Source organism: Anabrus simplex, chromosome 13 (assembly GCF_040414725.1).
Source record: "Anabrus simplex isolate iqAnaSimp1 chromosome 13, ASM4041472v1, whole genome shotgun sequence".
Taxonomy (NCBI): domain Eukaryota; kingdom Metazoa; phylum Arthropoda; class Insecta; order Orthoptera; family Tettigoniidae; genus Anabrus; species Anabrus simplex.
Genome location: NC_090277.1, coordinates 58,408,651 through 58,435,995, shown reverse-complemented (window position 1 = coordinate 58,435,995; position 27,345 = coordinate 58,408,651). Strand labels below are relative to the sequence as shown.

At 41.3% G+C, this 27,345-nt stretch overlaps 1 protein-coding gene across 1 annotated transcript in view; it reads right to left on the bottom strand.

The window, feature by feature from the left end:
- Positions 1-10,851: 10,851 nt before the first annotated feature.
- LOC136884743 (dystrophin, isoforms A/C/F/G/H) overlaps positions 10,852-27,345 on the bottom strand; it is a 1,317,506-nt gene continuing 1,301,012 nt past the window's right edge. The window contains exons 51-54 of the mRNA XM_068230054.1: positions 26,799-27,010; positions 26,402-26,556; positions 11,840-12,029; positions 10,852-10,893 (exon numbers count right to left, since the gene is read on the bottom strand). Coding sequence (XP_068086155.1) covers positions 10,852-10,893; positions 11,840-12,029; positions 26,402-26,556; positions 26,799-27,010 — 599 coding nt within the window. The remainder of the gene's footprint in view (positions 10,894-11,839; positions 12,030-26,401; positions 26,557-26,798; positions 27,011-27,345) is intronic.

The window sequence follows — 27,345 nt, the reverse complement described above, 5'->3', positions numbered from 1 at the left end:
TCATTTATATAACATCTGCCAACGGCCGTAGCCGTGTTGAAACACCGGATTCCGTGAGCTCTCCGAAGTTAAGCAACATCGGGCGTGATTAAGATTTGGATGGGTTACCACGCGCTGTTGGTGAGGGTAAGGGAATGGAGGAGCGGAAAGGAACTGGCCACCCTACCGTATGTAAACTCCGGCTCAGGCATACCTCTGCAGAGTTTCGGACCTGCCTTCGGGCAGAATACACCCCTATCTTACCTTATATAATATTTGACAAGCTATATTTGCAAATGTATTTCCGGGCCTTGTGTTCTTTTCTATTTCTATCTGACACATTCTAGCAAATTCACCAGTGACTTGCAAGACATACAATATTTTGCAATCTATGTACTTTTTCCGTGTGGGACTTTCCTCTTCATATTCAAACAACACACTACACTACCAACCACCCCAGAAATACGCAATAGTGATTAGATCCCTCCACATTGGGTTGGCGTCATGAAGGGCATCCGGCCGTAAAACAGGGCCAAATCCATATGTGCGACACACTTCGCACCCGCGGCCCCACAGATGCGGGAAAAGCGGTAGAAAAATAAGAAGCAGCATACTAAATCTAAAGACCACCAGAAAACAGTGGACAGAAGAACGCAAGAAACAACACAGCAACTTCAGGAAGAGATTTTGGGAGAAGAAGCAGAAGCCGTCAGACCAGGCTAACAAATTCCAACGCCCTCTTTCATTGGCCATAACGAACAAACAAACAAACAAACAATCAAACAACATCTCCTGGAACCACTTGTCAGAAACTGTAGGTTTACTATCAAGTATCTGAAAGACTTGTTTTGTTAACAGCTTTCCATTAATTCTGAAGATGTATTATTATTATTATTATTATTATTATTATTATTATTATTATTATTATTATTATTATTATTATTATTATTTGACGAAAATCACAAATGACAGTAAAGACGACTGGACTTCAAATTTCGTTTGAGAAGACTGCGTTTATGACCAACATTAAAAAGGCCCCCCAAGCTAATGAAGTTAGGAGACGAAAAATATAAGGAGAGTTAAGAGCTTCAAATATTTTGGCGAAAGATTACAAATGAATGGGTCGGAAAAGAATGCCACTGAGGCGTGGGCGAGAAAAATTGAAAAGGCATTTCAACTGACGAGGAACATCTACAACAAATAAGTTCTATCTTCTGGGGCTAAACTGAGGCACCTAGACACTGTTATTAAACCTGAGTGCCTGTATGGATTGGATTAAGTGGGTTTGAAGATATACGGAAAGAGAAAGAAAAATTGCTAAGAAATATTCTGGGCCCAAATATAAAAAACTAGGAGAGGAAAATCAAATCCAACACGGAGTTGTATCAAAGAATTGAAGGAGTGGTTATGAGGAAGAGAAGTTCACAGTACTATGGGCACTTGTTGAGGATGGACGATAACATATTAACGAAGAGAAGCTTTGAATTCTTCATCAAAAGGAAGACGGAGTGAAAATGGTTTCGAGAAGTGAGGTTGGACTTGACTTAGACGGGGGTTAGGGAAGATGACCTCATGGACAGAAATCAATATAGACAACTCGTCAAAAAGATCAGTGATTTTCAGGAGACTGAGGAAATACTTGTGAGAAAAGGGAGAATAAATGAAGGAGGAGATAGGAGAAAAGAGAGCGTAAAAGCAGAGAAGGCTAAAAGTAATGCAAAGAATGTCAAATGTGGTCCAAAGAGGCGGAAACGAAAGAGAAAAATTCACCACTCTATCCCTTCAGGCAAGCAACTCAATGTTGAAAACATGCTACGGATATGAATTACGAATTTGGGGTAAATTAAATATAATAAATTATGAGAAACTATTTATTCCTAAAAATTGCGATCCTTTTCTTAAGCATCGTCATCCGGTCGATTAGATTAGCAGTTTGCCTTTTTCCACCACTGCGAGCGCTGTTGTGAGTCAATGCAGAGTTCAACTTTAGCACTTATACCTACATTCGGTGTGCACATTTATACAAAAGATCACGTCAGGGTATTGAACCAAGGAACACATTACAGAAAGCATTATGTCTTTTTCTTCCGATCTTCCCACACCTGTGGGGTCGCGGGTGCGAACTGTGTCGCACATGGGGATTTGGCCCTGTTTTACGGCCGAATGCCCTTCCTGACGCCAACCCTAAATGGAGTGATGTAATCACTACTGCGTGTTTCTGTGGTGGGTGGTAGTAGTGTAGTGTGTTGTCTGAATATGAAGAGGAAAGAACTGAGACAAACATAAACACCCAGTCCCCAAGCCAGAAGAATTCATCGGATGCGATTAAAATCCCCGATCCGGCCGGGAATCGAACCCGGGACACTCTGAACTAAAGGTCTCAACGCTGACCATTCGACAAATGATTCAGACACAGAAAGGATTATGTAAATAAATTTGGCTAGGATTTGTATGAAAAAGAAAACGAGTAAGGAAACCAGCGATTTTAGGCTGTTTTATCCGGAACTGCATTTAGCTGGAAAAGATTTTCTAATTTTTATTTTTTAGCTTGATAGAGCTATCCAAGACTCTCGATTTAAAGCCCTTTCGGGCCCTTTAGCCCTTCAACTTTCGACACAATGGGGGAAATTGCTTAATTTTACGTTTTCGGCAGTAAGGGAACCCCTACTTTGCTTGATAAGAACTGTTTTCAACACAAAGTTTAGAAGAAAACGTCACATAAATTCAACCAAGACGTAGAGTCATCGCTACCTCGTTGACTCGTTCCTGCGTTATATTGCCACTTTCACAGCATTAAACTTGATTACTGCTGCTGAATAATAGACTTTACGCGTGGTGTTTGCGTAATGAAGGCGAATGCATTGATCGCAGAGCTATCTCCTTCCAGCACGAAGAAATAAATATATTGAGAAAGAGAGTGGTTTTACTATCTGGAAGAACGGTCGGAGATAAAGCTACCAGACTACTTTATCGTTTTCCCGATTCTTTTGTGTCGCTTTTTTATTCTTTCGAAATATAAAACTCTATAGCAAAACCTGATACTGTCTGAAACCTTTGCCGTATTGCTTGGAGAAATAAAACAGACGCTGAAATAACATAAGTGCAAGACTTCGTGTGAATCTTCTTCTTCTTCTTGATGCAAGTGAAATGGACTAGTATAACTTGGAAACTTGGAAACAATTCTCTAAACCTGTGAGTAGATAGTGAAAATATCGAGCTCTGTTGGTAGGCATTATTATTATTATTATTACTATTATTATTATTATTATTATTATTATTATTATTATTATTATTATTATTATTATTATTATTATTATTACGTAGTCTTGTACGGACTTGATTTGGTATACATTGTGGTCGTATCATGTATTATTTGTGTAACAAAACATGTGAGGTTATGTCACGATACATGTGTTCTTACATTAAATAAACTCTTATTAATATACGTAGGTCGAGTCATAAGTCATGGCAACTATTTTTTTTCTCGCGAACAGGCGAAAACACAGAAAATCTTAGATATGCATTTGGAAACGTACAGTATGTACTTGTGTATGATGCCACTAGATGGTGTATACATCATATTTACAGATATAATAAATGATATACTATTAATTACGTGTTCTTACATTAAATAAACTCTTATTAATATACGTAGGTCGAGACATAAGTCATGGCAACTATTTTTTTTCTTCTAGCGAACAGGAGACAACATGGAAAATCTAAGATATGCATTTGGAAATATAAGGCATGTACTTATGCATAGTGCCTGAAGACAAATTCTGACTTCAGGAGAATATCGAAGAAAAGTGACAGAACACAGGCCATTGGTAAATATTGTTTTATTATGGTATAGACAGCATGTTCTTGCAATTCCGCTGGAGTTCAGCGCCTGTCCTCATGTAAGCACTGATCGATCACCATTATCCGTACATCTTTGTCCATGGACACTGGACGGCCTGGGCGAGGCGAATCGACAGTTTGAACCCCGTTTGAACGTCTCCACCCACCTCGCCACTCTTCTATAGGGCATGGCATGCACCCCTAATGCTTCCCGCAGCTCTGCATGGCATTGGCGTGCATTTTTGCCGCGGAGAACTGCTATTTTATTACACGATCGTCGCTCCTGCTTGTTAACTTCCATTTTGTGACGCTCTCACTCACACACTGAACTTTGGGGCATGCTTAGACCCACATTGTTGTTTACATACACCATCTAGTGGCATCATACGCAAGTACATACTGTACGTTTCCAAATGCATATCTTAGATTTTCCGTGTTTTCGCCTGTTGGCGAGAAAGAAAAAAAAGTTGCCATGACTTATGACACGACCTACGTATATTAATAAGAGTTAATTTAATGTAAGAACACGTAATTAATAGTATATCATTTATTATATCTGTAAATATGATGTATACATCGAATGTAATGTTGTGCATCACAGGGTAATAGTCCAGAACAACGCATCTTGTCACTGGAGCTGTATAGAATGTTCTATTCATTTGTAAATAGGTTACTGAAGACTCGAGAAAATTCGAGAAAACACGTGTCATACTTTTCTAGAAGCCTGGCCAGGCAAGGTATATAGAGAGAGTGTGTAGAGTAGTTAGCGAGAGTTGCTAGCTAATGTCGTAAGTCAAGTGTGTGAACTGACGCTGTGATTTTGTTGTGTTAGTAGTTGGTTGATATGCTAATGTGGCAGTCTTCTTATTCTTCTTCTTCGTCGTCGTCGTCGTCGTCGTAGCAGTGTTTTGTTCAAGATAGCAGTTCATTAGCGTGTGTGTGTACAATGTGTATGTAATTTGTAAATAAAAGCAGTGTACACACCTGACAGCATCCCCCGTGTACGTCTTTGAAGTTACGACATTCTTCTTTTCCTATCAGAGATAACCAACCAGCAAATCACGAGACGGCATACATTTCTTTGCAAATGAGTGATAAGAATTAACGGAAAAAAGTACGGCCAAATATCTAGGTCGTATGACATCCGCATGTAAAATATTTCTAGTAACATATTTCGAGTTTTTTCATGTAATGTTATTTTTATATCACATTACGTTTTTACGGTTTTCGGAAACGCCGAGGTGCCGGAATTTTGTTCCACAGGAATTCTTACACGTGCCAGTAGGCTAACGTAGTTAAGCACCTTCAAATACCTCTGGACAGAGCCAGGATCGAACCTGCCAAGTTGGGGGGTGTGAAAGCCCAGCTTTGTAGCAATTACCAACATAGATTAATCAGTCGATTAGCTGGCTATAATTCAAAATGCAAACGTTATTCCATACGCGAATGTTATACCAATTAAAATAAATTTATTTCTATCCATTAGCGGCTACTCGCCATTAGACTGGGAGGGCTGCAAACCTGGCTAATTGAGAATAACGCTGGAGCTACAAATATCCGCTGAAGTTTTGTTGTGGTATATATTGGTAAGAGAAGTCTATTGCATGTTCACTGTGGTGCAACAACCGTAGACAAGTGCGTGCAGCCCTCCCTGTCCAATTTGGACCGGCCGATGCTGTTTTTATCCCAGAAATCTATCCAGGAATTATTGTATATTTTATTCCATACAATGACGTAAGTCCGTCTCTATGGTATAGTGGTTAGCGTGATTAGCTGCCACCCCGGAGGCTCGGGTTCAATTCCCGGCTCTGCCACGAAACTTTTAAAGTAGCACGAGGGCTGGAACGGGCTCCACTCAGCCTAGGAAGGTCAACTGAGTAGAGGGGAGTTCGATCCTACTTCTCCTCCAAGAAAATGCCGGGATGGTACCTAACATAAAGCCACTGCCGCTTCCTTTCCTCTTCCTTGACTAACCTCTCCAAACTTGCCATCCCGCTACAAGGCCGCTGTTCAACACAGCAGTAAGGCCGCCTGGGCGAGGTACTGGTCCTCCTCCCAGCTGTATCCCACCGATCCAAAATGTCAAGCTCCAAGACACTGCCCCTGAGGCGGTAGGGGTGGTATCCCCCACTGAGTTCGACGGAAAAACCAATCCTGGAGGGTAAACAGACTAAGAAAGAAGGAAGAAAGACTATGACGTAAATGCCTTCTTCCTTTACGGGAAATCAGAAATAGTCTCTGGTTAAACTCCACTTCAGAGTAATGTAAATACGGATAGCCGGATAGATTATGAAACTGAACATCAAACTTAACCTTGTTTAATTGTGTTTCCGCCTGACTGCAGCACTGTAGTCCCGTACCCATCTACAACGCAAAGGTCTTCTCTTCTCTGCTTTTCCAGCGTTCGTCTATGTTACTCCATTTCCGACCGATAAATTCTGCGTATATGGCAGTATATCAAAGTTCGTATTACCTTCATTCCTTTGACCGTCATTTTCTTGGTAACGGTCGAATGTCTACGGATAAGTCGAAACATGTATTCGCTTATTTCGACCCCTCTCTCGTTTATCGACGTTACACTTGGCGTTCTTCCCTCGTCAGTTGTCGGTTCGTATATTGTTACGAATTTAACTCCATCTGTTTCATGACTCCATTTTTTCAGGATGACCCCCCCCCACACACACACAATTCTAATCAGCTTTGAATGGCCACACGTACAAATTGCTGTCTATTTACAAGTCCCTCGGGCGGTCCAGCCCGTTGCTTGGAGAGGACGCTAATCCTTACCTTCGGTCACCTCATGCAGCAGCTGTGGGTAGACCGCTGGATCTGAACACAGGGCTACGGGCTACATAACACACGATTACTTTCCCTTGGCTCGACTTCAGAGAGAGGGCAGTAATTCACACAGTAACCAACAGCACGACGATACTCACAACAGTAAACATTAACACAGGCCCATTTACCTTCACACTCACGACAGCGCCTTTCCTCACTAACTCACGCCGAGCCTCAGTCCATAGAAATAAACGAACACACTGTACAGTCTTCCGTTCCGTCGTCGCCAGAGTACCCACTCACGGGATTCTCCGATACCACAAGAACAGCTCCTGGTTCAGACCTCGGTGGGACACTAGCAATAGCCAACACCTTTGTCGGCCTCAGCCCAACCACCGAACACAGAGTCTCTCACTGACTTCACCACGGAGCTCAACTGTCATTCTAGCTCCACCATGGAGCCTCACTTTGATTACAAGTACAACTCTAGTCGACTGTCCGCGGCTAGCCACCCATTTTATAGCCAGAATTTTCGTGAGGTGGCAGAACATTCCCGTTGAATCTCCAGAAATTCACAGGTATGCCGGCCGACGAGAACAATACACGGAAAGACAGGCCCCACCCCACAAGCCGTCTGGGAGATCCCAGGTCGTCTGAATCACCAGTCCCTTCCTGGAAATACCGAAAGGGACTACCACGGGGCTGGCACGTAACAAGTGATAACATTTTCAATGAAATATTTAAATTCCAATCAAACGTCACCCTTTGTGCTTGAAGACTGTCAGAAGAACTTTCAAAGACATGAGAGCAGATCTTGAGAAGTATAGTACGCCTTCTCTCCATGTTTGCCCAGCTTAACTTCCTTCTCCCTTGTTTAATAGTGTGTGTGTGTATGTGAGGGGGGCGGGTGTACAATAGGCTCACCTTATGCATTGTAGCTCGTCACAAAAGGTTCGCTCAACTATGCCTGCACGCTCTCCAAGCAACACAATGTCGGTAGAGGAGCAGGAAGATGAAAATAGCAATGTACAGAGTATGAGCGATGTTCCTGTACAAACACTCGCTGATTCAAGTCATATCATTTTGAACTCGAGATTGAAATAGGCATTGTTCCGTATTACACAGCATCAAATATTACAGTTAACTTTTAATATATTATCCAAGGAAATGATATCAGCTCATAAGAAATTAAAATCTGTTACGGGTCGAGAGTAAAGCATTTCAAATTCAAATTCACAAGAATTTTTAATACTTCACACCTTTACTTCTTAAACCTCTTGAAATCTCGAGAAGATTTCAAAAATGTTGAAAGTGAATTAGAACAAGTTCTAATCGGTCTTGACAGAAATGGCCAATAGAATTCGAGTATTAACGGTGCACGCCAGGCCACTAGGCATGCTGGGATTGCTGGAAAATGAACAACAAAATTGGCTTCGTTTTCATGGCCGAGAGATGTTCGGAATGTATCAGCTGCTATCCTGCCTATATCAACTGGGCCCCGTATAGTAGCACAATAAAATGAAGGAAATGCAGCGTACGAGGAAACTGTAAGAGAAATACACCGAGTGGCCAAAACGTCGAGGGAAGGCACTGAAAATGATATTAATAATGAGTTAGTCCTCCGCGAGCATTTGAGTGGTGTCTTTAAAAGTAGTAAAGATCACAATATGAAGACAAAGTTGAAATTCAAGACGAAAAATTGGGGCAATTATTCGTTTATAGGAAGGGGAGTTAGGGGTTGGAATAACTTACCAACGGAGACGTTAAATAAATTTCCAGTTTCTTTTTTTTTTGCTGGGGCTTTACGTCGCACCGACACAGATAGGTCTTATGGCGACGATGGGATGGGAAAGGCCTAGGAGTTGGCCTTAATTAAGGTACAGCCCCAGCATTTGCCTGGAGTGAAAATGGGAAACCACGGAAAACCATCTTCAGGGCTGCCGACAGTGGGATTCGAACCTACTATCTCCCGGATGCAAGCTCACAGCCGCGCGCCCCTACGCGCACGGCCAACTCGGCCGGTCCCAGTTTCTTTGTGATCACTTAAGAAAAGGCTAGGAAAACAACAGATAGGGAATCTGCCACCTGGGCGACTGCCCTAAATGAAGATCAGTGGTAAATGACTGATTAATTGATAGAACACGGCAGCAATACGCCGTGGCATCGCCTCTATGAGGTGTTAGAATAGTCCTGGAGGGATCTGGAACAACATCTTGCACTGCTACCCACAATTGGTCTTGTGTACTTGTTGCGGGGTTCATGGAGCATACACCTGCATCAACAGCATCTCATAAATGCTAGACTGGATTACGATCGGGAAAATGAAGTGCCAATCCATGGAGCCAATTCACTGGAGCGCTCCTCCAATCACTTGCGTGCCACCACAGAGCGGTGTCATGGCGCATTGTCCTGTTGAAAAACGGTACCTCCATCAGGGTACTCGAGGGCCAGAAAGGAATGCAGATAGTCTGAAGGAATGTGGACACAACCTTGTTGGCACGAAGGATCCATAGCCGCACTTTCACGTGTCCTTCAGCTCAATATAACTGGAACCAGGATTCAGCCGACCATACCACTGTTCCATGGTCCACTGTCGATGTTTGCGGGCCTATGCACGTCATTGAGCTCTGTGTCCCGAGGTGTCAGCAAAGGGACACGAGTTGGTCGTCAGCTAGTGAAGCTTATGCTGTGCAGTTTCCTCCTTACAGTCCTGGTATAACCGGGTTCCTGGCTCCCAACATTCAACTGGGCGGTGATCTGCCTCACAGTAGCCCGTCGAGCATCCATTATGGTTCTGCGAAAGGAACGATGTCCGTTCGTTAAACACCTGTGGTCTTCCCGTGCGGCGGGAACATCTCTCTGCGATGTTGAAGATCCATCCTCGACACTGTTGACCTCGGAAATCCGAATTGGCGTGTAACCCCGCAATGCTATGACCCATGCGCCGTGCGCTGATGATCATCCCACTTTCAAAATCGGTTAACTCGCGACGTGCTGCCATCATCACGACACTGATGTCTGTGACAGACTGCTTAGCAGTGCCCCAGCTAGCTCAGGAGTCATACACGGCACATTTTCTAATGAGACACCCCTTCCCGTGACTTTGGGTCACTCAGTGTATCTCAACGAAGTGGACAGCTTCTATGTCCACTGCCGCACGATACCCTTCAAGGAAACGCTATCAGCACTATTACATCTTCGCATATTCTTCTTCCTTCGAATGGGCCACCAGAGGACCACGTGCCAATTTCAATTCCTTCTTCTTTGTTCTTCCCATTTCTTCCAGTACGCTTTCATCTGTTCACTGTGTTTCTTCTTTCTGTCTTCAGACCACTTTGAACCAGTCTTTTTTACTTTCCTACCTTGGAATTCTTCTATTTTCAATACTTTTTCCCGAAAGCCTGCTCTATTATTTATTTCTTCTCTTGTTATATTGTTTTTTCCTAAATCCTTTCTTACTTCATTGACCCAGCTTGTCGTTGATTTCTTACCCCACAAATATCTGAAAATCTTACTGGTTAATCTACTATTTTGCATTCGATATAAATGTCCAAAAAACATAAGTCTCCTTTTCCTCATTACATCTGATATATTTTCTATTTTTTGATATATTTCAGCATTACTTCGTAATTTCCAACCTTCTGCTGTGTTTTGTGGGCCTAATATTTTCCTCATGATTCGCCTTTCTAGTATTTCTAGTTTATTATTATTATTATTATTATTATTATTATTATTATTATTATTATTATTATTATTATTGCTGACAAAGCCCACCCACCTATGGGCCTTCGGGATTTTCGCAGAAGCAAGTGATGTAAGGTTTCACTGTGCTCGTATTTACGATGTAACACGAATGTCTAGGATTAATTTCTTTTTTTAAAAAAAAATACGAGAGCGCTTTCAAAGAGAGTGGAGAGGACATCACCAACAGAGAGAAGTGACTTGCGCTAATGACTCGAACAATGCCGCTGCGGGACCATAAAGCTGGAGGGATAATAAAAGTCGTACGGAGCCGTGGAGTTGACACGAAGCCAAGGGAAACTTCCGGTGGGAGAGAAAGCAGGTGCACAAAGGACACACAGGTGGTTCACGGCGCCTATTGACAGCTTTTCGACCTGCTATTTTGGGAAACCAGTGCTAGAGTGACGTGAAAGAGAGGGAGGAAAAAAAAAAAACCAGGAACTTTGTCGAAGCTAAAAGAAGAGGGTGGCGTTCTACTAGAGTGGAGAGCATTAACAAAGTGTAAAAATAACATCAATGAGGCCCGTTCTCAAAATCAGAGGTGACTTCATGGATCTGCACCATGAACAGAGCTTTGTTAATGGACCCACGAAAACTAGACTTCAGTGAAATAACTGTATTTACATCAACACAAGATTTGATTGGAGAAAACCTGTATTGCATCTTCCTATATTTTATTAGAAATATTTTTTAAACAATGTAATAAAGCGAAAATGATTAATTTTGAATAAATATATTTATCTCTAAACTTACGTAACGTTATTTACAAGTTCTCTTTTGTTCAGTTTACCTTTTATATTCGCAAATCGTATATTTCAAAAACGAAAGGGCATAACTGTTTTAAATCGGAAGAATATGCTAACGATAGAAAGGCTTAGAGGATACACTTCTGTCTTTATCTGTCCCTCCAATATCTAAGATGTAGAATGAAACTCGGCAGTTTATGGGGTAATATTGTATAACGTGATAGTAAATAAAATCAGATACTCTAAGTCCTCTCTGTCATGTTTTACTGTTCCAAACGTTCACGCAAAAGCCATATTCCAAGTATAGCAGCGTGCTGACACCTCCCGAATCAGGTGAAGTCGGTTTGCCAAATCTTGCACCCGCCAGACGAACACAAGCATCTTCTCATGACACTATACACATCTCACGCGTGCAAAACGAGGCGCAAAGGTTCTGTGCACCGTGCATCGGTCCGACTCGACTCGGTTCGGACCAGCGTTTTGTCTCGGGACGACTCGGTTAAGCTCTGCTCGGATGGCTGAGCGCTGCAGAGTGAGTGAGGAAGGGGAGGACAGGCGAAGCGAGCGAGACAGGCGTAGGAAAAGAGAGAGAGACAGCACTATTGCTCAAAATCGAGGAGTGGAGGTCTGCATCCTGGTCAACCTAGCGAAGTCGTTCTTTGAACTTTGCGCCGCGCAATGCACCGGTGCATACACCTTGAGAGGCCCTGACATACCTTACAGTTACAACACTAATAATGTTGCAGGGTTCCTACCTTTAGTTGATGCATGGGCGCCCGCAGCACACCAGGATCTCTTCGTCCTCCAAGTCTGTCAGCTTCCGCCTCCACACATTCCATAGAGGACTCCGCTTCCGACAGCCACGCCAAGAACTTGTCCAACGAGCGATCGAAGTTGTGCAGCGAATTCATGGCCGAATGAAGCAGTTTTCCTCTGTTGATAATGCTGAAAAAAAAACACCGTACTTTCAGTCAGGGATGATAATAATAGTAATAATAATAATAATAAGCAGAAGAGGAAGAAGAACAACAAATACAATAATCCCACTTATACACTTTTCAGAGGATTGTGCGTTAATTGCATATTAACTGGGACCACGTATTACGCAGGAGACAACAAACAGTATGCACCGTACAACAGATATACGAACTTTTGTTGAGTTGCAGGGCTGACGAAAACATTCGAAGGCCTTTTTTACCCATTGCAAAGCACTCCACTCCATGGAGGGCCTCCGTACGAATGACGGTGCGGTAGTGTCTGAACACAGGTAAGTCAGTTTATACATAAAATGAGATGTTGAAATTTTGCAATTGGCTTTACGTCGCACCGGCACAGATAGATCTTATGGCGACGAAGGGCTAAGAAATGCCTAGGATTGGGAAGTAATCAGCCGTAGCCTTAATTAAGGTACAGTCTGGAGTGAAAATGGGAAAATACGGAAAACCATCTTCAGGGCTGCCGACAGTGGGGTTCGAACTTACTATCTCCCGGATGCAGGCCCACAGCCGCGTGCCCCTCATCGCACGGACAACTCGCCCGGTATGTTGAAATTTCAGAATCCTATGGTTTCGTTCGTTTTGTAAAATAATTGTCATAATTTTAGATATTATACATAGCACAATACTATTAAGACAAAACGTGAAGCTCAAGAGTTTTAACCATAGCTTTTAGATTATTTTAAATAGAAGTACTGATTTTATAATTCAACAGGTCTATACATGCTAAGAGCTTTTATAGTTGTGGGCTGAAGAAGATAATGTTCTTGAAAAAAGTACTCATGAAATTATGTAAATAATAAATTCGAGATTATACTGTACTTGAGAGTATTGACAAGGCGGATCCATAAAAATTTAATGGCATCCAGCTGTAACAGTTTGGTGATGCGGACACAATAATTTGGGTAGGCTGCGTCTAATATAGGAAGGAAAACATACAACGTAGTTACTGAAAATAAAGCGGAACATTTTTCAATTTCTTACACGCATTATATTTGTTTCTTTCCTACCGAATAACGTGTAAGGAGAACTGAGTGCTTTTTTCCTTCAGTTATTTTGAACGGAGTGAGACCACCTAGTTGTGAATGTGCCGTTCACAAAGCTACAAATAGAAGACCACAGCACTGTTAGTGTGTGTGGCGTTACGAACCATTGAGTGTGACAAACAAACGGGCAGCCTCGCTTCATTATGATTCATAATTAATTCAAACGCAATTCCGATTATTTTTGGCATACCTGGTGGTCGTAGCATTGCTTTGTAATAAATGGTCACAGTTTCAATTACGTAATTCTGTATTGGAGTAACAGAATTCTGCTAAGCCTGGCACTTTCGATTTTAGAACCAATTACTTAATCCCTTAATATAACACCCTTCTTATTATTACCGTCAACTGCCATACAACTATTCAGTTTCATTAAAACATAATTAAAGGAATGGAGGCGGTATAGAATAATATAATTAAATTTAAGTACCTAGGTGCTAATATAAAGAATGACCTTCATTGGGTAATCATATTAACGAGTTTTTTTTTTTCTAGTTGCTTTACGTCGCACCGACACAGATAGGTCTTACGGCGACGACGAGGTTGTTAAGAATGGTTACAGATCTCTGCACATGGTTATGAGTAAAGCCCGGATTTTTATGCAGTAACAGGTTAGATAGCAAACTAGTTTGGTTAGTAGGACGTGTCGGCCACCCGCTCTTCCATAATTTAGGAAGAGTAACATAAATTATAGGGGTTTTGATGGGCCGTACCCCTATTGCTTATGCAAACCCCATGGCATAGTCGTTGTGAAGGTAGACTATACTTGATACTCGCTTCAGTAAGTTTGCATTCTGACCTATTAATGCATAAAAATCCGGGCTCTAGTTATAAGAGTATTTAGGGGTTGCAGAAAGGATGTAAAGGAGAGGGCATATAAGTCTCTGGTAAGACCCCAAATGGTGTACGGTCTCAGTGTATGGGATCCTCATCAGGATTACTTGATACGAGAACTTGAAATGATCCAAAGTAAAACTGCACAATTTGTTCTGGATGATTTCCGACAAAGGAGCAGTCTTACGAAAATATTGCAAACTTTGGGCTAGGAAGACTTGGGAGTACGGAGACGAGCTGCTCGACTAAGTGGCATGTCCGAGCTGCCAGATGGAGAGATGGCGTGGAATGACATCATTAGACGAATAATACTCAGCGAAGCTTTTGCAGGTAGGAATGACCGGGCGAGTTCGCCGTGCGGTCAGGGGCACGCGGCTGTGAGCTTGCAACCGGGAGATAGTGGGTTCGAGTCCCACTGTCGGCAGTCCTGAAGATGGTTTTCCGTGGTTTCCCATTTTCACAGCAGGCAATTGCTGGGATTGTACCTTAATTAAGGCCGCGGCCGCTTCCTTCCAACTCCTAGCCCTGTCCTACCCCATTGTCGCCATAAGACCTATCTGTGTCGGTGCGACGTAAATCAACTAGAAAAAAAAGTAGGAATGATCATAATATCAAGATAAAGTTGCAATTGAATTATAAAGGTAAATGTTAGATAAATACCCAAGTTCTTTGAAAACAATAAAGAAAATGCTAGGTAAACAACTATTAAGGAATCTGCCACTTGGGCGAAGGCCCTAAATTCAGATCAGTGGTCAATGTATTAAAATATATCCACGGTATATCTTGACTGCTATCAAATGCGACTAAAAGATGTAATCTCTTTGGGGTATGAACACTGGAAGGCGTCCGGCTCCATGGCTAAATGGTTAGCGTGCTGGCCTTTGGTCACAGGGGTCCTGGGTTCGATTCCCGGTAGGGTCGGGAATTTTAACCATCATTGGTTAACTTCGCTGGTACGGGGGCTGAGTGTACGTGTTGTCTTCATCATCATGTCTTCCTCATTTCGACGCGCAGGTCGCCTATGGGAGTCAAATCGAAGACCTGCATCTGGCTAGCCTAACGTGTCCTCGGACACTCCCGGCACTAGAAGCCATACGCCTACGGCTCTCCTGGCCGAACCTAACACAGTTTATTCTAGTATAAGATTCTCCATTTCGATACTTTATATCGACCTTCCTTGGTCAAGCCATCATGTCTTCCGACCACGAAGGTACTAGATTTGCGGAGCCTGTGGAATATTTCATTTTCCCTTTTTTGTGGTCATTTTCTTTGTTCGAAGAGTCAGTGCTCTTCAGTTTTTTTCTCTGAGAAGTGTTAAGCGGGAGTGTTTCTTTTTCTTCTATTAAAACAATTGAGAAACTTATTCCCAAAAGGTACCAAATTACCACAAAAATTTAAAAAAAATGAGATACATTGGTATGAAGATCCATAGTGTGAAAGCCAAAGAAACCGTCAAAACGGCCAAAGCCATGTTAAACAGGACGTTTAAAATCAATCAATCAATCAATCAATCAATCAATCAATCAATCAATCAATCAATCAATCAATCAATCAAATCAATTTGCATTTACGGCAATCACCCAGATGGCAGATCCCTTATCAGCTGTTTACCCAGCCCTTTCATAAATGATGTCAAAGAATTTCCGTATTTATCGAACATCGCACTTGATAAACTATTCCAATTACTAATTGCTCTACATTTTAAACAATTATGTTGTTGTTGAGTTGTTTGACTCATCAGCCCTCAGACTGGTTTGATGCAGCCCTCCATGCCACCCTATCCTGAGCTAACCTTTTCATTTCTACATTACTCCTACATCTGAACTAATCTGCTAGTCATATTCATACCTTGCCATTTTTACCGCCGTTACTTCCCTCAAAAACCAACTAAACAAGTCCTGGGTGTCTTAAGATGTCCTAACATTATCTCTTCTTCTAGTCAAGTTACGCCAATTCGATATAGGCTACTGTCACCAACCCGATTCAGTATCTCTTCATTCGAACTTCCCATCTCACCTTGAACATTCTTCTGTAACACCACATTTCAAAAGCTTCTATTCTCTTTCTTTTTTGAACTAATTATCTTCCATATTGTTTCGTGTGTATGATAACGTATGGTAGGTTGTGTGATTGTGAGTATTAACATCACTATAGTGCAAATGTACATATTATTATTATTATTATTATTATTATTATTATTATTATTATTATTATTATCATTAAAAAGCCTCCGTGGCTCAGACGGCAGCGCGTCGGCCTCTCACCGCTGGATACCGGGGTTCAAATCCAGGTCACTCCTTGTGATCTTTGTGCTGGACAAAGCGTAGGCGGGACAGGTTTTTCTCCGGGTACTCCGGTTTTCCCTATCATCCTTCATTCCATCAACACACTCCACACTATCATTTCAGAGCATCTATCAGTCATTAATAATCACCTTGGGAGTCGCGACCCCATTCTAATAATAGCCTATATCTGGTTCATTCGTTACATCCCTGACCCGGTCAAGGACTGGAAAACAGGTTGTATATTTTCATATTATTACTATTATTATTATTATTATTATTATTATTATTATTATTATTATTATTATTATTATTATTATTATTATTATAGTGTAATGTACATAATATTTAGCTTCTTACTCATGTATACAGATCACTTTTATGGCCATACTTATATTTCCATCTACTTTATTACGTAGGCCCCTACCTATTGTTTTCTCTTTATGTATTGCTTATATTTTTCAGTTGTATCTTACTTTTCATTATAACTTTGTCTCTTTCTTGTTATCTTTAAGCTCCGATTTTATTTTATTTTATTTTATTTTATTTTATTTTATTTTATTTTATTTTATTTTATGAACTCTGCTTTATTTCTCCATTATATGTTGTCCAAACTTTTCTTTGATTTCATAATAGAATAGTACATTTTTTAATATATGTAATATCTTAAATTAAGATATGTGGTTAAGTGTAAGAGAGGGTCATGAGTCCTAACTTCACTACTGCTAAAATAAATAAATAAATAAATAAATAAATAAATAAATAAATAAATAAATAAATAAATAAATAAATAAATAAACTTACTTTACCACAGTATAAAATGTTATACACAACAGCCACAACAGTAGGAAGTCAACATTGCTCCTTTCAAAACAGCTTTTGTATTTGTAATAAATACACTCATGCATCAATTCGTGTTTTTTTTCTGATTTCACACTTTCACCTCCAGACAAATGCATGGACATATGATATAAATTGCATTCTGATCCGTATTAATAACTCTTGTATGTTCAGGATTGGGTCCATCAATCCAATACACAATTATCCACGATAATGTAATGATACTTTCATTAAAATAATCATTAGCTATATTCTCATTAAAACATCAATTGGACAACAATGAGGTCATACATTCTCAGACATTATAATGGCATTTTTTAAACGCTGAAAATCACAAAATATCTCAAATATCTAATGAAACAAGAGTCTTTTAAAGTTCATAAATATTGGATATCGGTGGAAAAGGTTTTGAAGTGTAACACCAATCGCCGTCAGTACTTCTTATAAAGTTGATATTTTTAGTAAAGATATATTATCAAGTTAGATGGCACTTTTGAAAATTAGTAGGTGCGGAATAGAGCCACTCATAGTTTTGATAGCCTTGACTTATAATAAGTGTTTACAGGATGTGATGTTTAACAGTCACCTAAAGTTTGGCTGAGGGTGACGTCTATGAACACTAGAACTGGCGAATACAGTGACCCAGTGGAAGATTGTAGGCGGTTGTCAATATGGATCGATTATTACTAACCAAAATATATGTCCCCCACACACTGCTTTACGGGTGTCTTTCTACAATGGCATTGTGCGCCACTCTGAGTCTGGTCACAGCGATATTCCAATGATAATATAGCCATTGATTTTTAATGACAACATAGTTATATCATCATTAATAAGCGAGTATCGAAGAGCTGGTGCCACTCTTATGTCATTAAACATCGAAACGCCGGAACAGTTGCAATTCACAGGCCTTAACCAATTCCCTCCACCTCCTTATCCAATTTCTTTTACCATCATTAGGCTGAGTTTGGCGTCAGGAAGGGCAACCAGTCGTACAACGTGCACCATAAATTCATCCAACATTAACCTGACTCCGTATCAATACACACGCACGCACATTCTTCTTAGTTTTGACAAAGAAATCCGCCTCGACCTCTTAAACATACTGACACTCAGAACGGGATTTAATTGAAGACTTTCAGGTGATGATGCTGATGATGATGATGATGATGATGATTGTTTAAAGGGGCCTAACATCTAGGTCATCGGCCCCTGATGGTACGAAATGTTATGACAATTTAAAAATCCATAATCCTCCATTGACCAGCTTCGAAGACGTGAGGACGAAGAATGAATGGATGGATATGAAGTTAAAACAATCAGTGGAGCCGATCCGCAATGATCCACATTCCCTGTAACTAGCGTTAAATAATAGTATTACTGACCAAGGGACTGCTTCTAGAGCACAATACTGAATCGATGATGCTTGTAGTCGAAACGGGTCAAAAATCCAGGACCCCTCATAATGGTACTTATCGCTAGGAAAATAGAACCATGCTATTTGTCATGTTGCGGTACTAATCAAAAGTAGCGTAGACTCGCGGTATTCCACACATTATGGTACTACTCACAGGTAATGGAATTGGCACATGTATTACAGACCTATGGTGTTTCGCACATTGCGGCGCTATTCACAGGCAATGCAAACCTAAGTCGTTACTCATGTAAGTGGACTAACCACAGGGACTCGTACAATCCCGTGGTGTTCCTCACATAGTGGGTACTAAGCATAGGCAAGGCAGAACCATGGTGTCGCTCATGCCACGGTGTTGCTCATATATGGGTACGAATCACAAGTACTGTAAAATGCATCCTGAGCCACATACTATCGCTACTAATCACAAACCTATTTTGTACTTAACACAGTGGTACTACTCGCAAGTAAAAGCGACCCATGGTGTTCCCCGCTTGGTGGTACTAATCACAAGTAGTTTCATAGTTCTAATAAAATCATCCCTTGCTCGCCCCTTTAGTCGCCTCTTACTACAGGCAGGGGATACCGTGGGTGTATTCTTCGCCTGCGTCCCCCACCCACAGGGGTTGTGTGTTTGGTCCGCGAGAGGTATTTTATTTCCCTCAAGTTCGCTGGCGAGCCGGTTAGGACGCCCCTATCCGCCACCTGGAACGCGTCACTTGGTGGGAGTACCACCTCAGATAGGAATGCTAGAACTAAAACGTTCTCTGTACCAGTCTCAGCTATGCCCCCCCCCCCCCCACCGCCCACTAACACCAACGTATGTTCCAAAAATGAGAGGCACTGCGAGTCAGTAATTCCTAAGCATTTTTCAACCAATAAATTATCATTTGACTTCACAAGGCTGTATGTATGCCGTCACTGAGTTGAAGTTCCGGTTATTTTTAGAGAGAGCTGCTAACTTTAAAGGCTAACTTTGTATCAAAGCGCCATCAAGATACTGTCAAGGAATAAATTAAGCGGCTCGCCCAACTGAAAAGCAAACAGGATCCGTACCGAAGGAAGAGGAGATGTTCAGAAACAGACAGCAAGAATATATTAAACTGTGAAGTTAAAGAACAAAGTACAGTTTAAAAACAAAACTCAAGTAGAAGTTCTCACTTTCAAATTGAAAAGATTGTTCTCTGTCTCTGCCTCGAACTCGTCTTCTTGTGGTCTTTCTAAAGGGAAAAGGAGTTTCAGATGTATTTGAAGTTTCTCGCCAACACTTTTGTTTCTAACTGAATGTGTAAAGACTTTCTCGTCTCAAATCGAGAACAGACTACAGGGTAATTCTAGGAAGAGGTTTCTATACTGGATGTTTTACAAGGATTTTATAAGGGGTGAATAGCTGACATGGTGTTCACTGTTTCCAGTGCAGTCCTTCATACCGATTTCAAATCTGAAAACCGTTTTGCTCCATCATGTCAGATTTTTATTTATTTATGCTAGTTGCTTTACGTCGCACCGACACAGATAGGTCTTATGGCGACGATGGGACAGGGAAGGGCTAGGAGTGGAATGGAAGCGGCCGTGGCCTTAATTAAGGTACAGCCCCAGCATTTGCCTGGTGTGAAAATGGGAAACCACGGAAAACCATTTTCAGGGCTGCCGACAGTGGGGTTCGAACCTACTATCTCCCGAATACTGGGTCAGATGTTTAAAATGCTGACAAAGTTGTATTATTATAAGTTAGAAACTTAATTTTCCCGTATTGAACTGCGATTTACAAATAGAATTAAGGAAGTTTCAACCTTTTCAATACAAAATAATATGTTGTGAACACCCTGTACAACACGTTTTGTATTGAAAAGGTTGAACCTTCCTTAATTCTATTTGTAAAAGTTGTATTATTCATGAAACAGCGTTCATGCAGAATGGTTTTCACAGATTTTCGTTAATCTTCACGCAAAGCCAAATATTTTCATTTGCTTCTTCTTCTATATTGTCAGTGACAGTGGACATTATGGGGTCTCTTTTGCTACGTATGTGTAACAAACAAATCCACTACGTGCCATGTGGTGCATTTGCAGTAATCTTTTTTTTTTTGTTTTGTTTTGCTAGTTGTTTTACGTCGCGCCGACACAGATAGGTCTTATGGCGACGATGGGACAAGGAAGGGCTAGGAGTGGGAAGGAAACGGCCGCGGCCTTAATTAAGGTACAGCTCCAGCATTTGCCTGGTGTGAAAATGGGAAACCACGGAAAACCATTTTCAGGGATGCCGACAGTGGGATTCGAACCTACTATCTCCCGAATACTGGATACTGGCCGCACTTAAGCGACTGCAGCTATCGAGCTCGGTGCAGTAATCTTAGCTAAAACCATGTTCATTAGTACTCAGTATCCAGAGGGCTAAAACGGGTGGTGGTAATTGTTTTAATGGGAAGTTTATATAGGGTGTTAATAAATGTTACTGGCTTAACACCCCACTAACTGATTTTAAGGCTATCGGAGACGCCGAGGTGCCCAAATTTAGTCCCATAAGAGTTCTTTTACGTGCCAGTATATCTACCGAAATAAAATAACTAACGATGGCAGAAGTAAGGAGGACAGAAAACGCAGAATAGCACCAGCAAGGAAGGCCTTTTTTAAGAAAATAAATTAACTCACTTCGAACATTCATATAGAAATGAGATGTTTTTGAATACTTCCCTATTGAGAGTGGCATTGTATGGAAGTGACACATGGACGATGACCAGCTCAGAAAAGAAATGTGGTGTTACAGAAGAATGCTGACAGTGAGATGGGTGTATCGAGTAACGAATGAAGAGAGAGTATATAAAATTAATGAGAAGTGATACACTTGGCTAAATTTGACGAGAAGAAGAGATGGGACACACCTTAAGACACCCAAGACGTTCAGTTTTTTTTTTTTTCAACTTGCTTTACGTCGCACCGACACAGATAGGTCTTATGGCGACGATGAGACAGGGAAGGGCTAAGAGTGGGAAGGAAGCAGCCGTGGCCTTAATTATGGTACAGCCCCAGCATTTGCCTGGTGTGAAAATGGGAAAGCAAGGAAAACCATATTCAGGGCTGCCGACAGTGGGATTCGAGAGAGAGACGAAGGTATAAATATGATAAGCAGATCAGAGCAGGTGAGAGATGCAAGGGTTAAGTAGAAATGGAAAGGTTAGCACAGGATAGGGTGGCATGGAAGCTGCATCAAACCAGTCTATGGACTGATACTGAAACAACAACAACAACAACACAAATCGACCGACGCAAGGGTTACTTATTTGAACACCTACAAATGCCACCGGACTGAGCCAGTATCGAACCTGCCAAGTTGGGGTCAGCCCGGCTATACAGGCTGTAACGACAAAGGTATGTACAAACTTCCAGGACAAATTCCTCACGCGTAGAAGAAGAAAATATGTTATATGGACATGGGTCCGGAAATGCTTTATTTCCATGTTAGAACTCATCGTCCACAACTCTACATGGTACATTAACACTTTGGCGACTAGGAGACTCGCCGGCGGTCTCTTTTTTTTTTTTTTTTTTTTGCTAGGGGCTTTACGTCGCACCGACACAGATAGGTCTTATGGCGACGATGGCACAGGAAAGGCCTTGGAGTTGGAAGGAAGCGGCCGTGGCCTTAATTAAGGTACAGCCCCAGCATTTGCCTGGTGTGAAAATGGGAAACCACGGAAAACCATTTTCAGGGCTGCCGATAGTGGGATTCGAACCTACTATCTCCCGGATGTAAGCTCACAGCCGCGCGGCCAGCGGTCTCATGACACATTATATATACTGGAGCTGTATGGCGCGCCGTTCACAGATTATGCTTTTTTCCTTTCTGTTTCGTCTCTACATAAGGCAATCTAACTTTGTATACAGTGGGACATGCAGGGCGTACATAGGAGCTAGGATAATTAAGAAATTATTCAATATGCTTGTTCCATTATTTAAATCATTTTTATGAAGAAAATATGTACAAATATAAGAATAGACACGCACTTAACATGTTGCTTCACAACACTACATTCGATCAAAACGAACAATGCTGCATAAAGACCGCCAATTTCAGTGAGGTCGCCGGCGGGTCACAGAATGCGCGCGAACCCCGTGCGTTACTTGTGGACGATGAGACCCGCCGGGCGGTCTAAGCACACAGTGCACACAGTGCACCCTAACGCCTATAGGCTGTACTTAAGATGTGTAACTGTATGTAATATATCCATTAGAGTTCAAGTATCTCTGATTTTTCACTTCGTTCCTAATGAATGAACTCCGAAAACAATACGCCGTCGTCAACGTGTTAATCATGGGAAGCACAGAAAAACAAAACGTTCTCGCATACCATATGAAACACTTTCTGGCATGAAATGTACAAAATGCCCTCCGTTGAGCCTGATACAGGCATTAACCCACCGTTGCATTCAATTCCGGATGCGCTACTAACAGAAGAAACAGAAAGGACAAGGAACGGGGGTCAGCTTAATTTTTTGTTGTGGTAGAGCCCTAGCAAAAACGGAGTATTTTTGCCCTGTGCATTAGGAAAGGCGTGGTCTGACAAGCCCACTACGAACGTTTCATTACTTTATCCGGAATCACAAATCAGGTATACGTATCCTTCTTTTTCTACCACTTTTCCTACACCTGTCGGGTCGCGGGTGCGAAGTGTGTCGCACATGTGGATTTGGCCCTGTTATGCGGCCGGATACCCTTCCTGACGCCAACCCTATATGGAGGGATGTAATCACTAATGCGTGTTTTTGTGGTGGTTGGTAGGATAGTGTAGTGTGTTGTGTGAATATGAAGAGGAAAGTGTTGGGACAAACACAAACACCCAGTCCCCGAAGCAGAAGAATTAATCAGAGGTGATTAAAAACCCCGACCCGGCCGGGGATCGAACCCGGGACCCTCTGAACCGAAGGCCTCAACACTGACCATTCAGCCAATCAGTCGGACATATCACGTATACGTTTATTATATTTAATTAGATCTGATTCATCCAAAATTTTGTCAAGTTTTATTGATTCCAGAACAAGTTTCTAAAGATCGCTCTAACTATCCCTGTTTTTACATGCACATTAGAACGTTCTCTTTCCGTCCTGGTAAGGTTAGAAACTTACCTGCGCAGTAAACTGACGAAAGGAAAACTGAACGACACGCATTTTCATACTCAAGAAATAAAAAAATAAAATGAACCTCAAAAGTATTGCGAACATTCTCATCAAACGATCGCCTGTTCATACGAACAGAATTAGTTTATGAGTGCGAATTAAAGTTTTGTTACACCTGTATATAATGGTATACACATATTCCAAATACACTACTCGTTAGTATATATTATATATATTGCTATTTTGCTTAACGTCGCACCGACACACACAGATCTTATGGCGACGATGGGACAGGAAAGGGCTAGGAGTGGGAAGGAAGCGCCCGTCGCCTTCATTAAGGTACAGCCCCGGCATTTGCCTGGCGTGAAAATGGGAAACCACGGTAAAACCATCTTCAGGGCTGCCGACAGTGGGGCTCGAACCCACTATCTCCCGATTACTGGATACTTGCCGCACTTAAGCGACTGCAGCTACGTTAGTATATTAACAGACACATGCCCTGAATCAGACTGCTGAAGCAAGTCACTGGTGTACACCAAGCATGTGCAGTATCAGATTATGATATAATAGCCCTAAGATGCAGTGTGTGTGTGTGGCATGTTATAACTCCAAACATTACAGCCCTACAGATTACATTCAAAAACCTTGTTTTTAGGGGTTACGGGCGAGTGCGAAATGCCGCACTTCACAATAATTTAAGGCTTGTGACAGCTTGTTGCCTGACACACTGCTCGGCAGTTTCGCTCGTCAGTTCCTCTCTAACGTCTTGCCGGTAACGTGGTGCTTGAGGTCCGTTTTGAATCAAGATCAGGGGCGGCCCTACCTTATGTGCTGAAGTGCTGCAGCACATTGCCTATTTGAAAAATAAATTACTTTAAAAATATTATTTGCAATCAAATACAGTGCATTGAAAAAGACGTCAGCCAAAGAATAGGAAATTATTCAACTCGTCTCACAACCAGGTCACTAGTCGTGTGCTCTACGCCGGGTGGCTGTGCTGGGCTGTGCGATTACAGCTCAGGGAGAATTTCTAAGCTTTTTGCCAGAAAGCAGGAACTCTGCCTTTTGGGCATGCGTGCACAACTTTTACGATAGGCTGTGGAAACAACAGCCAAGACCGGCAAGACATCACTTCACAGCGATTCTTCGTTCGACCACAGAGAGGTAGCACTAGTCACACTTGCATTACGACCGAAATGAGAACGGGGCAGGTGACACCCTCTTGACTCAGCGGTAGTATTTAAGAGAGGATCGCTAAAAGCAGACGGGGAAACAAAATACTGTAAAGCCGTTCCCGCCAGGTCTTGTAATACCAACCAGGTAGAATACTCACAATTTGCGTATTCCATAGTCACCTTTGTAAATCGATGAACTATAAAAGTTGTAATTACATTTTATGTTGTTAAAATAAGGACATGATATCGTGATTTTCTTTAATAAAAATGTCTAGTTTACAAATGACACTATAAAAATATAACATGTAATTTTTTATTACGACGTTGCTGGTTTTATTTCAATTATTTAGGTAACATTGTGAAGTTCTGTTTTTGCGCGCTCGCACCAAGTGTTTGAGTTCGTGAATATTTTGCCATTGCAGGTGTTATTGTGTGTTTAATTACATAGTTTTATTATGAGGAATGTGTGTATGTGTTGGGGTTGTTTGCGTGTTTATTCAGTGTGGAAAACTCAGTGGAGAGCCTCTTGAAAACCACATACCGACATGTTTCTCAATATTTCTTTTTTGAAGAGGGGATGGGTTACAGCACAAAACCGATTTTCTGCACCAGCCGCCACTGATCAAGATCCTTCTAGAATTACATTTGACCACCTGAAAACATCGTTTCTCATGAACTTGCACCCGTTAACCTACGGCCTCAGTCAATTCACATGTTTGAATATACTACTGAAATTATAGGTTTAAAAACCATAGTCAAGCTATGTCAGTAAGTTTTAAGCAAAGCCATGAAAGCCTTCTAGTTGATTCTAAAAAATCCGACCAGTTTATGATGGCTCTCCGATTATAATCCATTGAGGAACTATCTTTAACAAACATCTGACAATAAATGCTCTCCTCTCTTATACTATATAGTAATACTTTGAAAAATTTAGTTAATGATGTATATATGCTGAAATCTCTCATGATAGAACGTTCAAAAAGATTTTATACTGCTTCAAGGTCAATACTCTAATTTTAATCACCTATGTAGATAGTCTAGACAGAAGATTTTACAAAAACTTGTTGGCTACTGTAACTCTATGCACAATTGTAGCATTTAACATCATCAGGTGATAGTAATGCACAGAGCTGTACATAGATCAATTTTACCTTTTGTATAGAACTTTACTGTGATGTATAAGAGTCTTATGCAGTCAAATGTTTCATATTGTGACGCAATTATCAATTGCTAGACTTTTAGAAGGTTTTTTGTGTCTATACATATGTAATTTATTCAATGTCCGTGTTTGCTAAATCTAGCCTGATGATGACATAAAAATGCCGAAACTGGTACCTAAAAAAATTATTAATAAAATGTGACATTTATATCACATTTTAAGTTGTATTGAACAGGTGAAGAATCCCACCCTTTATTTTTGAATGTAAATCTTTCTTTAATACGGATTTTACCAATTACTGAAGATCGGTACTACGTAAGGATTCAACCAATTTTACATTCCTTCCTGACGTTATTCCTATATGGGAAGGTTGGGGGGGGGGGAATTAGTTCACTATTTCGTGTTTTGTGGTGGTTGCGTGTTTAGGAAACAAAACTCATCACTGACTTGAAGAAAACTTACCTTGTGTTGAGGTTATTGTAGCGCTGGTTGATGGTTTCTGTCATCTTCTTGACGCGCGTGGTATCGTCTTGTTGGTACACCGCGATTAGTTTCTGAGTCAGCTGGTTGAACAGCTCTATGTGGTGCTTGTACTGGTGGAGCTCCGCATGGTACGACTGGAACCGAACCATGGACGGTAAGATACACGAAAATCTACTTCTACGTATCTATTAAAAATTTTAACATTAGTTTCCAGAAACAAGAACGAAATTAACTGTAACTCTACTGAAGAAGTGAAACAGGGAATTTTAACAACAGAAAGAAAAATTCATAACTGAAAAGAGGGCTAAGTGCTTATATGAAAATTTAAATTTCGAACTCCATAAATGCTAAATCATCTTATCTCATGACGACATACCTTCTGTTCCCTAAGTTGAGCTTCAAGAACATCTGCCGTGTGGCCCACAGCACCCATGCGGTCTAAACGGGTCTCCATCCGGGACAGCCAAGCTTCCACTTCCAGCCGCTTCCCTTCGTAACGCTGACTGTCCGTCAGCATGGCGTCCAGTTGCGTCTTGCGCTGCATCACCTTCGAATTGGTTTCGTCCCAGTGTTCTCGGAGTTTGGTGACTGGAACATGAAAAGAACAAAACGGCACGTTGAATGAGAGAAAATTCAATTTTCAAGAAGCATTTTAACTAAAATTTCTATCGGAATAAAATATATCTCGCCTGAATTTCTGATAATCTTCCTTCAACATTCTATTAGACGTTGAAGATTTGTTTTTCAAATAGGAGTCAGTTCTATTAGCACATGCTCAAAAATACACAAAACAAAGCAGTTAATCCCAGGTTCAGAAGAATTAAGAAATGTTAATAATAATAATAATAGTGTTAATCATGTATACACAGTGATCAGGCATCCTGTACTCCGGCGCGCGCGGCGTTCTTCCTATGGACGAGCTC